Raw genomic sequence first — 14,465 nt, 5'->3', positions numbered from 1 at the left:
TACAGATATTACCTGAAAAAGTAAAAATACACAATTGAATTAAATAGTCATTGCATCAAAAGAAGAAATAAAAAGAGTGTACAATTGCAAGAAATGAAACAAATCACTTACATTATACTATGTATTTTTTATAACTTTTTAGAAACCTTGACTATTTATTTCAATTGTATAAATCTTTATTTTCAGATCAAATTCAAAAAAAAATTGACTAAAACTTTATTATTTTTAGCCAAATAAAAAAAATTGGTCTAAATAATATAGTTCTATCCAAGTTTTATTATAAATTGTATTAGAAAAAAATTATCTAAAAAAATAACATACTTAAAAAGGTAAAAATATATTTTATTTTTCAAAAAAATGCCACATATACAGAAAAATCCACATGGCAGGCAAGTGCACCCACACTCTTTGCCACATCAGCATCTAGGGAGTAATCACTCTCAAAAGGCCAAGTTGAGGGGGGTAATTAAGACCACGAATAATTTAAAGCTGTAACTAATAATTCGTGTCAAGTTTAGGGGGTTTTAAGGTATTTTTTTTTTTTTTTATTAAGAAAAACTTGATGCATATTTTACTCATTTAACTGGCGCAGAACTTCATTTGACGTATTTTGTTGAACAACCTATTACACACCCAAACTTGTAAAAAAAAAAAAAAATTACTTAAATGAACGTGGCATATGTGACACTTGCTTGAAGAAAGAAACTCCATCTCCGGCAATGCTTCCACCTACCGACGGCTGCGCCACCGCCAAATTCCCCAATTCCGGATACATTCCTTCTCTATTAGCGCCTATTAAAAATACATATGCATAATCATTATTTAAGTGTTATTCCTTAATTAATAAACAATCTCAAGTTAATAAACAATAATAACCCTGTTAACAGACAAATATCTGCATATATTTAGTGTTTTTTAATATATATATACGGACTGTGCAAAAACTATTGCATTCTCGTGAATCAATAAGCTGTGCTCTACATCCGCACTGGTTCTAATTAATCCAATATTAAGAAAACCATATGCAAATAAAAATATTCCATGACTCATCCATGTTAGAGGCATTAATTAAGTAGAGGTCAGACACAGTTGATGAATAATATATTAAATCCCCAAGAAAAAACATTACTCTCTCTTATAAAGAAGCTTTCACAACATTAGTGAGGCAAACAAATTTACCACATTCAAGAGCTTCCAAGAGAGAGATATCCACCAATACACAGTTCAATCCAAAATTCCTTCACAGTCGAGGGGAGGGGTAAGGTCTGCGTACATATTATCCTCCCAGACCCCACGTGTGGGATTATACTGGGTTGTTGTTGTTGTTGTTGTAGTCGAGGGGGAGAACAGCCATAAGCCAGAGATCTCTGCTTTAATTAAGGTGCTTCTCTTATTTTACAATTTTCATATCATTTTGTTTATGCTTCACTCTTTTGGATTGCTGCATAGGGAGTTTGATATTTGTCGTGATCATGATATTTTGTCATTGCATGTTAGTTAATTACATGATTTGAAGGATCATACTAAACCTTCTGTGTTGTTCTTGAGTGCAATGCTAGTTGTGTTTTAAAAATGAGCAATTAAAGTTTATGTACAGTGTGTTTGGTATGAATTAAATCTTTTTTTAAGAAAATATTTTCTATCAGAAAGTCATTTTCTTGTGTTTTGTTGCTAGTATTTTTCGAAAGAGCATCATTTTTGTGGGTTAATGTGATATCATGATGGAGATTCTGTATTTAGTTCGATTTTGTTCTTCTTTTAGTATGTCTATGCGGATTGAAATGGCAATTTGCCGCAGTTCAATAATGCTTATCTGACCCATTACAGATGTTTTTAGGTATAGTTATCTGTCTACCTATTCCAATAATTCATTCCTTTACTGCAGAAGTACAGAGAGAGATGGCTGCATATGTTGCATTGACTTCACTAATGGGAACAATAGAACAGCTTCAGCTTTTGCAATCAAACTTAGATCTATTGGACACTCATGTGGAAAGCTTGAATTTACTCTACCAGAAGGTTGATTCTCTTCATGAACTTCTTGACCATTTTGATGATGGACAAACGAAGAATTTGCACGCAAAAGTCAGACACATAGCAAATGAATCAGAAGATGAAGTTGAATCGCAGATGAAGGTGGTAATGGATGAACAACATGGCAGCCTCCATCAAAAGGAAGCCTTCGAGAGTCTTTTTGAGATCTTACAACGAGGTATTGAAAATGTTGATTCCCTCAAGGAAGAGCTCATCAAGCACAGTCACAATAACACTTCGCAAGCTGGAAATGCCTCACTTGATGATTCAAGTTCACCAGGATTGCATGCTTCAACCCTTGAGAACGATATGGTGGGGTACAACATTGAACAAGCAAACATGATGAGTCAACTCACGAGTGGCTCGCCTGAACTGGAAGTCATTTCTGTTACTGGTATGGGCGGCATTGGTAAGTCAACTTTTGCCAAAAAGTTGTTTTCTCATCCCTCAATTTTGAGCTTCTTTGACATCCGTGGATGGATTACTGTATCTGAGAACTATAGTTATAGAAATATGCTTTTAGGCCTCCTAATAGATGCTAATATTGGGAAGGAAGAAGACCTTGATAAGAAAAGCAATTCAGATTTAGCCGTTTGCTTGAAACAAAGTTTAATGGGTCGAAGGTATTTGATTGTTGTGGATGACATATGGAGCAAAAACGCTTTGGATGAGATTAGACTGTGTCTTCCAGATGATGGTAAAAGAAGTCGGGTACTGTTGACTACTCGAGACGTTGAGGTTGCTCAATATGCTAGCTCTCCGAAGGATCCTTTCAGGATGCATTTACTTGACCAAGAGGACAGTTGGAATTTGTTTTACCAAAAAGCATTTGTAGAAAAAGATTTTGCGATTGAATTTGAGGATGTCGGAAAGGAGGTTGCCAAAAACTGCAATGGTTTACCACTTATCATTGCTGTGGTTGCCAAAGTTCTCTCCGGCAAGAGGACATTGGAAGAGTGGAGAAAAGTAGCTGAAAGTGTGAGCTCATTAGCAGACGTTGATGCTTATCAACAATGCTCAGGAGTGCTTGCTTTAAGCTACAATCATCTTCCTTCTTATCTGAAAGGTTGCTTTCTGTATTTTGGACTTTTCCCAAAGGCTAGTGAAATTTCTGTGGAAAAGTTGATTAGATTATGGATTGCAGAAGGGCTCCTAAAGGTAAAGGGGATGGAGGGATTGGAAGAAGTGGCTGCTAGTCATTTAGATTATCTTATTGATAAAAGTCTAGTTATTGTTAGCAAGCGAAGTTTGGATGGTAAAATCATGACATGCATTATTCATGATCTTTTTCATGATTTCTGCTTGAAAGAAGCCGACAGCCAGAATCTTCTATATATTGTGAATAACGATATTGATGGACCTCAATGGGTTATTCCTGAAGGCTGCAGGTGGGTGTCACAACAATCAAGGGGCTTTTATTTTCACCGTCGATTCCCTGATCTTGCTTATAGCAAATTACGTTCCTTTTCTCTCAATTCTAGTACATTAATCCTTAATGTAAAAAGGTGTCATTTCAAACTTCTTAGGGTATTGGACTTGGAGAAAAAGAAGATCTTCGATTTCCCCATAGCTATACTTGACCTAGTTCTGCTAAGGTATTTGGCATTGACGATTAGGAGGTCTGGAAGATTACCAATTTCTAAACTTCTGAATTTACAAACTCTCACTGTTCGTCCACATCCAATATACACTAGTAATTGGAGAAGGTACTCCTTGCCAAATGGAATTTGGAAATTGTCTCAGTTAAGGCATCTCCATTGTTGGTGTATGTATTTGGACTCTCCTCAGACGGTATCAGAAAATGAGGTGAAGAACTTGGTTTTGGAAAACATAAAAACTGTTTCTGGGTTGATACCTTCTTGTTGCACAAAAGAAATATTTGAAGCGATTAAGAAAGTAAAGAAATTGGAAATTGCTGGCAAAGCAGAGGAATTTCAGAGCGAAATGGGATGGCATAATAATCTTAAATATTTAAAAGAGCTCGAGGCACTAAATGTTACAGTTCCGCCTGATTTTATTTTCGACCGGCTGCCGTGTTTAATCAATCCAAGTCCAGGTTCTTTCCCACCAAATCTCAAGAAATTGACACTTAGCCGTACTTGTCTTCCATGGAATTGCATGAACATTTTTAGCAAGTTGCCCAATCTCGAGGTGCTTGAATTGAAGGCTCGTGCCTTCTCAGGCAATGAGTGGGAAATAACAGAGACGGGATTCCCTAAATTGAAGTGTTTACTCCTTGAGGATCTGTATCTTAGATATTGGACAGCCACCGATGATTATTTCGAATGCCTTGAGCGTGTCTGCATCAGAGAATGCATACTCTTAAAAGAGATCCCAGAAGGATTTGCAGATAGTGAGACGCTGCAGCTAATTGAATTACATAAATGCGGTCGTCCTCTTGTCACTTTTGCCAAGCAGATCCAGGGAAAGCATGAGGAATTGGGAAACAACATGCTTAAAGTTTACGCCTTTGATTCATGTAAGTAAATCATCAACAATGAACTTTCAATATCCATTAAATATTTAGACTTCTTATCATGAACTGTGTTGAATCATTAGGTAACAATTAACCTATTGATTGTAATAGGATTTCTTCTGTATAACTACTAAATAGGAGTATATTGTGGACTGTGATAAAGAGTTTGTTACATTCGTTGCATGTGCTTGTTGTACGGCCTTTTAATTATGATATATGGTCAGTGAAAAGATTTAGAAAAATCATTGCACAACTATATATTATTGGCAGCCGGTGCACAAGGCATCCTGCATTCACGCAGAGTTCGGAGAAGATACACACCCTAAGGGGTGATGTAGACAGCCTTCCATAATGCAAACATTAGTGGCTGCTTCCACAGCTTGAAGTACACATATATTTACATTTAGAAAAATAGCTCTATGAAACTCTTTCAGGGTTGGCCTATGTCAATGCAGTTATTGAGCCATTTTATGTTGTGTTTATTTTATTTCGTTAGTTGAGCTTATACTACCCCTATACAGCTTGCTGATGTCCATATTCTGAATTTGGCCATTCCTGCTCAGTCAATCCTGTCAAAAAGACATTTATATGAGGGCTTCATAATGTTCGTTGTTTGTTGTTGCTGTAGTTTTCTTTAGTACTCTTTTGTGCGTGTTGCAAAATTTAGAGGGGAAAAAAAGTCATGGTAGTTTGCTCTTGGTATTATTTGCTTATACCTTCCTGATATAAGAGGAAAACTAAAAATCACTGTTCATTGAGTAGACAAACATGTTAAGGTGAACTACAAATAATATTTATGCCTCAATAGGATTAGTAAGGTAAGGTTTAGCACGGTTTGTGTTTCCTTGGTCCTATGCCTTTGGAAATTATCCACACGGCTATAAGATTATATGCCCTCGTGAGACTTTGCAGGCAACTACACCATGAATCCTCTACATGAGGCTGTCATAGGCAATGTGAGGCGCAGAGGAGTGATTATATAGCCAAGGCATATGGGTAACAATACCGATGTTATTGTCCCCCTTATTTGTACTTTTCCTAATTGTTGTATTTTTATTTTCTTCTATTAATAAAAAACTAGCCCTAGGCACTTGCCTAGCGGATTGCCAAAAAAAAAAATATTTGGGCTCTCAACGTAAATTTGATTCCTCGGTTAATTTTGTTCGATTCTTTAGACCGTGTGTTTTAATGTACATTGTGTACTTTTCATTTCTACAATGGAAGAAAGAGCCCTGAATCAAATTATAGGTAGATTTGGTGATAGAAATATGTTAGGAACAACAAACCTTTGGAAAGGTGCCTTGCTTAGAGGACCATATCTTTATCTATTGTCTACTACTTGTATACCAGGGCTTCCCCACAACATCAACAAAATTATTACTTTAACCTCCTGAAAAGGTGGCACATGAACTTTTGCAAAGAAAAGAAAAATACCTCCAACTCTATGATAAGTAGGACATCGTTTTTTAACAATTGTAGTTTGGTTGAAACTAGATTTGTCGAATCATATAAGCTATGTGGATATGAGTTGCTTATAAAGTAAAGGGCTAAGAACTCTAATTTCTCGCTGTTTTCACTTTACGTTTACTCGAGAGTCATCTTGGAGATTTTTCTTTAACAGATTAGATTCAGAAAGCACGGCCTTGAGAAGAAGTGGAGAAAGTTTCAAGGAACATGTAGATGAAGATACAGATGAAGATTCGCAAATGAGTTTGAGGAAGTAACTTATAACTGCTATATGCGTGTGTTCTTGTTTGTTCTTTAAATTTTTCATGTCATTTCTCTAGCAAGAATTGTGTGGATATTTTTTGCTCAAAACTTCTCAAGATCAAAATTTTAATGTGCTCTGTAATAATGTGTGGGATATTATATTCATACTTAAGCATTTTCTGAACGGTATTGAAGATTATTTCAAAGTTGTTTTATTTTTTTGCAGATGTTAATTAATACTCTATTGAAGTTATTTATGCCTTCCCTAATTTTGAAATGTTCATAATTACATGCGGTCCCTAAGATAGGTAGGAAGCAGGGCTTCAAGGTTCATATGAGTCAGACAAGATAGGTAGGAAGCAGGGCTTCAAGGTTCATATGAGTCAGACCTATGCAATTTACTTGCCCTTTTCAAAGTGTTCTTATTGGCGAACTCAATTGTCGAGGAGGAAGGTCGAGTTAGGTTGAGTAGTATGAACTTCTCTTGGAGTTAGCTGATTATTTCTGAGGATCATTTGAAATTTTCCTCCTAGAGATTGACTTATAATTTACTATGATAATACTTTGTAGTATTCAGCATTTTCATGTTGAACAAAGTATTACTAGAATGATACTCGAATCTATATATGATCTCGAGTTGTTTTAAACAGATTATTGAGGAATCTGCCTCCTGCATGTTCTTGTGTAATGAAATTGAGGATTCTGTAACTACTTCTTGGAGAATTAAAATAGAGGTTTAGCAGATAAGAGAGCTTATATTTATGCTGTAATTTATCTTTGCATTGACTATTCTTCTTTGTTAGCAGCTAATGACTAACACAAATTTTGCACAACTTCTTCCTTTAGATTCATTAGAGCAGAATATTAGCTTTTGTTAGTACTGCAAGCTATGTTGCGCGGACTCTCCAAAATGCTGTTGCACCCGTGTTAGATCCTCCAAAAATACACTACTTTTGGAAGATCCGACACCCACCCGGAGACATTATCAAAAAAGAGTCCGAGCAACATAGACTGCAAGTATGGTAAATCTGTAATCACAGCTGCTATGTTGAATGGAGTTCTCTCCTAGCTAGGAGGTTTATGTTTTGTTTTGTTTTGTCCTGAAAACAGAAAGACCATATGCACTTAAGTCATGAATTGTTATTCAATTATTGTTCCTTAATTAATGCTACAATTAGCTAATAATAGTTGTTTAGACTTATCTTGCTGGTTGAACTGGCAAAAGCAGAATTAAAAACTACATGTGCAGAATCATTGTGTAAGTGTTATCCCTTAATTAATGCTGCAAGTTGGTACTAAAAAGCTGTCATATGTTGTTCAGAGTTAAAGTTGACTTTTGACTGGCTAATTTTTTCCTGTCACGGATGATCCAGGATATGAAGTTTTACGGGTTGGTACAACAATCTTAAGTTAATATACAATAAGTAATTGGGTTAACAGTCAAATATTTATATATATTTAGTTTATTTAGTAAATTTCTTAATGAAAATACATGGATTGTGCAAAAGCTACTGCATTCTCGTGAACCCGTCACGATTTGACTGGCTAATTGCTTCCCGTCACGATTCAGGATTAGAAGTTTTATGGGAAAGTGGAGAAGTAGGAGTCGAAGTATGAGGAGAAGGAATATTACCTGATTGTTGAGAGACACCATCAGAAGCAGATGAGATATCTTGTGGGCGTGGAGGGACCGTGGGCAATGTAGTCACTAGTGGTGGAAGCTGATAAGAGATATTTAAAGTTTGAATTATTATCCTCTTTGGCTGGTTGTTCAATAGAAATATTATCCCAAGCTACATTATCCTTACTTCAAATCTGAAAAAATATTTTGAAAAGAAAAATTATCTTCTAGAAAAACTACATCACTGGATACATATATTTTGGAATTAACTGAAACACTTACGGTTATAAAATTTATTAGAAAATCCTAAATAAACACATGGTGTAGATCGAGATTCTAGTTTATTACTAGAATAAGGTTTGAGCCATGAGTAGCATAAGCATCCAAAAACTTTGATGGAATTATAATTAGGAACCGTCTGGAATAGGATTTCAAAAGGTGATTTATTTTGTAAATTTGGTGTAGTCATCCTATTGATCAAATAACTGCTTGATGACATGCATAACTCCAAAAAGTTGAAGGTAAGGATGCTTGGTGTAACAAGGTGGCATTGTCTCAATGACATGCCGATGTTGGCGTTCAACTAAGGCTACCCGTTGGGTCTAATTTTTGAAATTCACCACTACCATCAGTGTACAAGGATAATATTTTTGTGTGAATATGTCTTTCAAGCAGGGGATGTAAGGTTTGGAAGATTTTCAAAACTTCTATTTTAGAGCGTGAACAACCACATATATTTTGAATATTGATCAACAAATAAAACGTAGTATCGTTTTTTGTCAATCGATAATACTGGAGACAGTCCCCACAAATCACTATAAATTAATTGTAATTTCTTATCACTGTGCAAAGAAGTTTTTGAGAAAGGCATCCTGTCGCTTTTATTGGAATAACATGAATTACAGATAGTACTAGTTTTTGAATCAGAAACTGGAATGGAAAAATCAAGCAGAAATTTATTTAGAGCACGATGATTAGGGTGGCCTAGTCGTTGATGCCACAGGTGGTATGGGACAACAACATTGCATTTGGGAGGATCTTCAACATTGCCCGATGGCCCTCATACAGCCCATTTCTAGTCCATCCGCGAATCAATGGCGCCCCAGTAGTCAGATCCTTGACAAAATATAAACGAGAAAAGAATTCAATGGAGGTGCTACTGTCTTGACAAAACTTAGAGACGGAGAGTAGATTGTTTTTGTTGGCCGCATTTGATCGCCTATTGTTGTTGGATCCCTGACGTATAGGAGTTGAAGTAGTCCTGTGAGCAATATTGGCAGTTACTGGAGCAGAAGGAGTCATTCTGGCTTCCTCGTGATGAAGAAAAAGCTCATGATCAAGGAGCTTTTTATATAGTTCTTCTTATGAGATTGTTGAATCTCGAGCTCGGATGGCAGCGGAAAGGTTTCGAAATTCAGATCCAAGTCCAGTAAGAATCTTGACAACTAATTCTTCATTGGAAACGGGGGATCCAGCAGTGGCAAGTTTATCACATAGTGAGCGATCTTGATGAGATAATTTGCAATTGGGCGAGATGGAAAGGCAGGCTAGACGGTCTCGAAGACTAAAGATACAAGTTTGGGACTTGTTTGCATAAGCAATATGCAAGGCATCCCAAGCCATTTTGGTATTGGCGGAAGAAGCAACTGTACTAGCAATTGTTGAGTCTACAGATGCCAAGACAACATTTTGTGTGAGCTGATCTTGTTGAAACCAAGCAAGAAAATTAGGATTGGGTACTTCTTGGTTATTTTCAGAGATAGTCTGAGAGGGGGTTGGTTTCGATCCATCAAGGTGACCAAAGAGATTGTGCCCACGCATAAGCTTGGACACCTAAGCCTTCCATAGTGAGAAGTTATGGCTACTGGTAAGTTTGATGGGAAGTTGAGCAACGGGATTGAACTGGACAACAGTCTTTGAACCGGAGGTGTTATCAGCATTGACAACAGTTGGAGAACTTGGAGCCATTTGTGCGTGCAGTGGGTGGTTTTAAAAAAAATTAGGATCAAGCTCATTGAAGCATAGAGCTCTTGATACCATAAAGAGTGATAAAGGCAGAAGAAAAACTTGTGTTGTATTGATTATAAGTAGTACATAAAAGCTGTGAAAAATGTAACTAAGTTAGAGAGAATCTAGGATACAGAGAAACCTATGTGAATAACAATCCTAAACAAAAGGAGTCTGATAAGCACCAAAAGAGATATTAAAAAAACAGAATAACAAAGAGTCCTATACAGAAGGAGATAACTTGCTACTGTCGTTATTACATACTCGGTGCAGTAATATGCCTAATTAGCTTAATGTTGCTACATTAGAGTTCAACGTGCATGACAATTCAGTGAAAGGATAGATCATATTGCTCAATTAGGATGTTTGTAACAGGTTTTCAGTTTTATCTTCTGCAATATGAGCTTCTCTTGGAGTTAGCTGATTTATTTCTGAGGATCACTTGAAATTTTCATCTTAGAAATTGATTTATAATTTACTATGATAATATTTTGTAGTATTCAGCATTTTCATGTTGAACAAAGTATTACTAGAATGATACTCGAATCTATATATGATCTCGAGTTGTTTTAAACAGATTATTGAGATGTTCTTGTGTAATGAAATTGAGGATTCTGTAACTACGTCTTGGAGAATTAAAATAGCAGTTTAGCATATAAGAGAGCTTATATTTATGCTGTACTTTATATTTGTTCAGTGTTTCAGAGAAGCAGATGTGAGTGAGCTCTGATACCAATTGATGGATTATTATATGCAGCGGAAGCAATCCCAGTATCAAAATCACATGTAATTTAGACAACTAGCATAAACGGGATTTCACGGGTTACCTCTTGAAGCGTGAACATATCTCTTCTACCACGTGAGCCTTCAGTTCCATAACTTCTTAATGGAATCTCCATCACCCGCACAATCGTGATCCTCGAACGTTCCACGGTCTTCTACTGTGTTACCCAAATAATACCCGAAAATAGCAATTTCGTGTGGGCGAAATTTCTAGGAAAACTTGGCTGAAAATTTCAGCCACCATGTACTCATCCCTCTAGGTGGAAAACCTTATGTATTTATAGCACAAGTTTTAAGGGTTAAGACCCTTTTCCAAAACCTGTTAGGTTTTCTTTTCCACCAGAAAAAGGATTCCTTTATTTCCTATTATTTAGGCACAGTAGGGACCACAGAATTTAATTAACAAGGCTTCCAATTATGGAATTAATTTGTAATTTTCGAAATTAATATCCACCATAATTAATTACGAATTATTCCACTAAAAATTCGTAATTACACTCCTTATTCAATTTCGAAATTCATCCATTAAATCTTATTTAACTCCCCATGTTAAGATTCAGATACGAATCAATTAAATTAAATTACTGACGATTTAATTTATTGATTATTTCCTTTAGACTTTCGCTTAACTTATTTCATGTGTCGGATACAAAATCCACCGGCCGGGTTTACACATGAAAACTTATAAGCTTTCATAAAGGTATATCATCAATCTCTAAACCGAGACATGGATTCCATCAACTAACTATTACTTCGCCAATGTATATTATTATTATCCAATTTACCAGGCATATTGACCCACGAAAGAATCTCGCCTTTTAATAAATCAAAACAATAATAATATACACAGCTAATAATAATTATATCAAGATTAAGAGTATAAGTACATTTAATGGCTAGAGAGTTTATTTTATTAAGTCAGTATAAAATACTTATCTCTACCTGGTCCGTTCAATACATACAAAATGTACTAGCACAAGAAGTTGGAATTAAACCATTCCCGTAATCAAGATTAATTATATTTAATCTTGTGCTACAATCATTCCTGATGGTTTGTCCAATTCCATCATTAGATTGTGAACTCAAACTTTATACTTATAAGAACCGATGATTTAATCTTCCGTGTATAAGCTAAACTCTATACACTAAATCATCTACTATATAAGCAAAGGACACAGACTATTATATGATCTATTTAAAACTTTATTAAAACTGAATAAACAATTATTTCATAATAAATACTATATCTAAACCAAACTCATGGTTAATAGTATATATCCCAACAATCTCCCACTTAGACTTTTAACCATGATAATTATTAGAATATACTATATCCAAATGCATGGTTAATAGTATATACCCCAACAATCTCCCACTTAGACTCATAACCATGCATCTACAACTTTCTCAGGCATTCTTTTACATGACTATTAAAAGCCTTCACCAAATAAGGTTTTGTTAAAGAATCTTGCCAAGTTATATCTGATGCAATATTTGTCCAGTAGTACTTTGTCGTAATTATCTAGTTTGGTATTAAACTCTTCAGAGATCCTGTTACCGAAACTATCCCAAGAATGAACACCGAACTATAATTTTCTTTAGCTTTCTCCCACTAAGACGAAGTACCACTAATATTACCTTCGTTACCTCACGACATTGAAATATTAGTGACTTCTTACTATAGTGTTCAATGTTCAAACATCACTCCCACTCGATAAAGGCATATTATGTCTATTAACGTTCTCCCACTACTTAAATGCAATGGAACGTCAATTCTGACGTGTGGGTTTTGATGTTCTTGAACATCTAGTTATTTCTTTGCCCAGTTCCTGTAAAAATAGTTTACTTCTAGGAACATGTTTTATTAAACAGTCCTTATCTAGAAAAATGCATTTGTTTTAACAATTGCCTTATTTTCTTTAGGACAATAAAATAAAGCTTCATTCGTTTTCTTGGATATTCGATAAACATGCACCTATCCATCCTTAGTTCCAACTTACATATCTGCTTTCCCTTTCAGCACATATGCGGGATAATCCTATATCTGAACATGCCACAGACCAAGCTTACATTCAGTCCACAGTTCTATAGATGTCCCAGGTACTAGCTTAGAAGGAACTAAATTCAGAATGTAATTTGAAGTTTCCAGGAAATATTCCAAAAATAAATAAGGCAAATCTGAATAACACGTCATTAGTCTATCCATATCCAAAAAGAGACTTATTTCTTCTTTCTACTACACGACTCTATTATGAAGTTTACGGTGTAGTCAATTGAGATGTAATCCCTATTCTGATATGTAACTAAAAAACTCTTTAGATAGATGCTCGCCACTACAATCAAATTGTAGTAACTTAATATATTTCTTTGGTGCTTCTCTATTTCAAGTCTTAAAAACCTTGAATTACTTAATTCATTAAGACTTACAGTGCATCAAATAAATATATTAATATTTTGAGTAATCATTTATGAACGTCATAAAATACTCAAAATCTATCTCTTACGAGTATGTTCATTTAACCATACAAATCAGAAAGGATTCATTCTAGCTTATCACTAGTTTTATTTCCTTTTAAAGGGAAACATCTTTTAGTCAAATTTCCTTCCAAACAGGATCCACAAGTTGGTAGTGCCTCTACTTTCAATGAACCTTAAGGTCCATACTTGACCAACTTGAAATCCTATCCAGATTAATATGACTTAGATAAAAGTGCACAGATAAGTTTTACTCAATTTTGAAGAACATATTCTCTTATGAGGTAGACTAATATTGTTCTGTTCAGGAGAGACATCAATATATAATAACAAGGTCATGCATTCATGTACCACAAGAGATAAAGTGTTTATTAAGCTCAATAACTCAAGAGTTATTCGAAAAATAAAACAAATATCCATCTCTTATTTTGCCCAGAAACCGGAATTAAATTCCTTCTAACAAAAGTACATATATTGCATCCTTAAAATTAATGCCTTATCACTAAAAGAAAATTTTAACAAGTAATACGACAAATTGCATAAAATCATTGTGGAGTTGAGATAAAAATATTAAATAGATCATAATAAGTCAAAACACTGAATAGTAAAATTCAGACTGCATTCAATATTTATATACATACATGCATCTGGAATAATAAATTTCGATGGGAAAAGAATTATTCATGCAAAGTATATTATATAATGCAAGAATTATACAATCCAAAAATAAATAGAACCAACTCAGATGGAGAGCATACTATTATTTTCAGTCAATTGTATATAACTTTTTAATACAAAAATTTTAAAACACACTACACATATATGTCATGCATCTTGAATAGCAATTTCGATGGGAAAGAACTACTCATGCAACATACATATGCAATGCCAGATTATTCACTCCAATAATTAAAACAGACCCAACTCAGATGGAGAGTATACTGTTAATTTAAGTCAAGTGAACATCATTTTTAATAGCTCTAGTTTCATTGATCCAACATGTATACTCAGATGGAGAGTAAGTACACGATGTCAATTACTAGTATTTCACCTAGTGAGCTTACAATAAATTTATCCGATATGGAGGAAGACCTAAAGTCAACACATAAATTTATTACTCACTTGAAATTAATAGTGGAAGACCATAGAAATATATTTCTATCACCACTTAATCATGATTGTATTGTAGTTACAAAATTGATTCAACCCTTTAAGCTCAGATGGAGAGTTAATACTGGTTATCAATAACTAGTAACTATAGCCAGTGAGTTCATAATAAATTTATCCGATATGGAGGAAGACCTAATGTCAACGCATAAATTTATTATCTCACTATAAATAAAAAAAATGAAGACAATA

At 34.8% G+C, this 14,465-nt stretch overlaps 1 protein-coding gene across 1 annotated transcript; it reads left to right on the top strand.

Annotated features, from left to right (window-relative positions):
• Positions 1-2,142: 2,142 nt before the first annotated feature.
• On the top strand, positions 2,143-6,367 carry LOC104222823 (putative late blight resistance protein homolog R1B-16). The gene is made up of 2 exons (XM_009774139.2): positions 2,143-4,513; positions 6,132-6,367. Exons 1-2 carry the CDS (start codon positions 2,143-2,145, stop codon positions 6,134-6,136), a joined length of 2,376 nt encoding a protein of 791 aa, XP_009772441.2. The 3' UTR covers positions 6,137-6,367.
• Positions 6,368-14,465: the final 8,098 nt, after the last annotated feature.

The sequence above is a fragment of the Nicotiana sylvestris genome, chromosome 8, assembly GCF_000393655.2.
Source record: "Nicotiana sylvestris chromosome 8, ASM39365v2, whole genome shotgun sequence".
NCBI classification, from domain to species: Eukaryota; Viridiplantae; Streptophyta; class Magnoliopsida; order Solanales; family Solanaceae; genus Nicotiana; species Nicotiana sylvestris.
The sequence above is the reverse complement of the archived record's forward strand: the minus strand, read 5'-3'. Positions and strand labels throughout refer to the sequence as shown.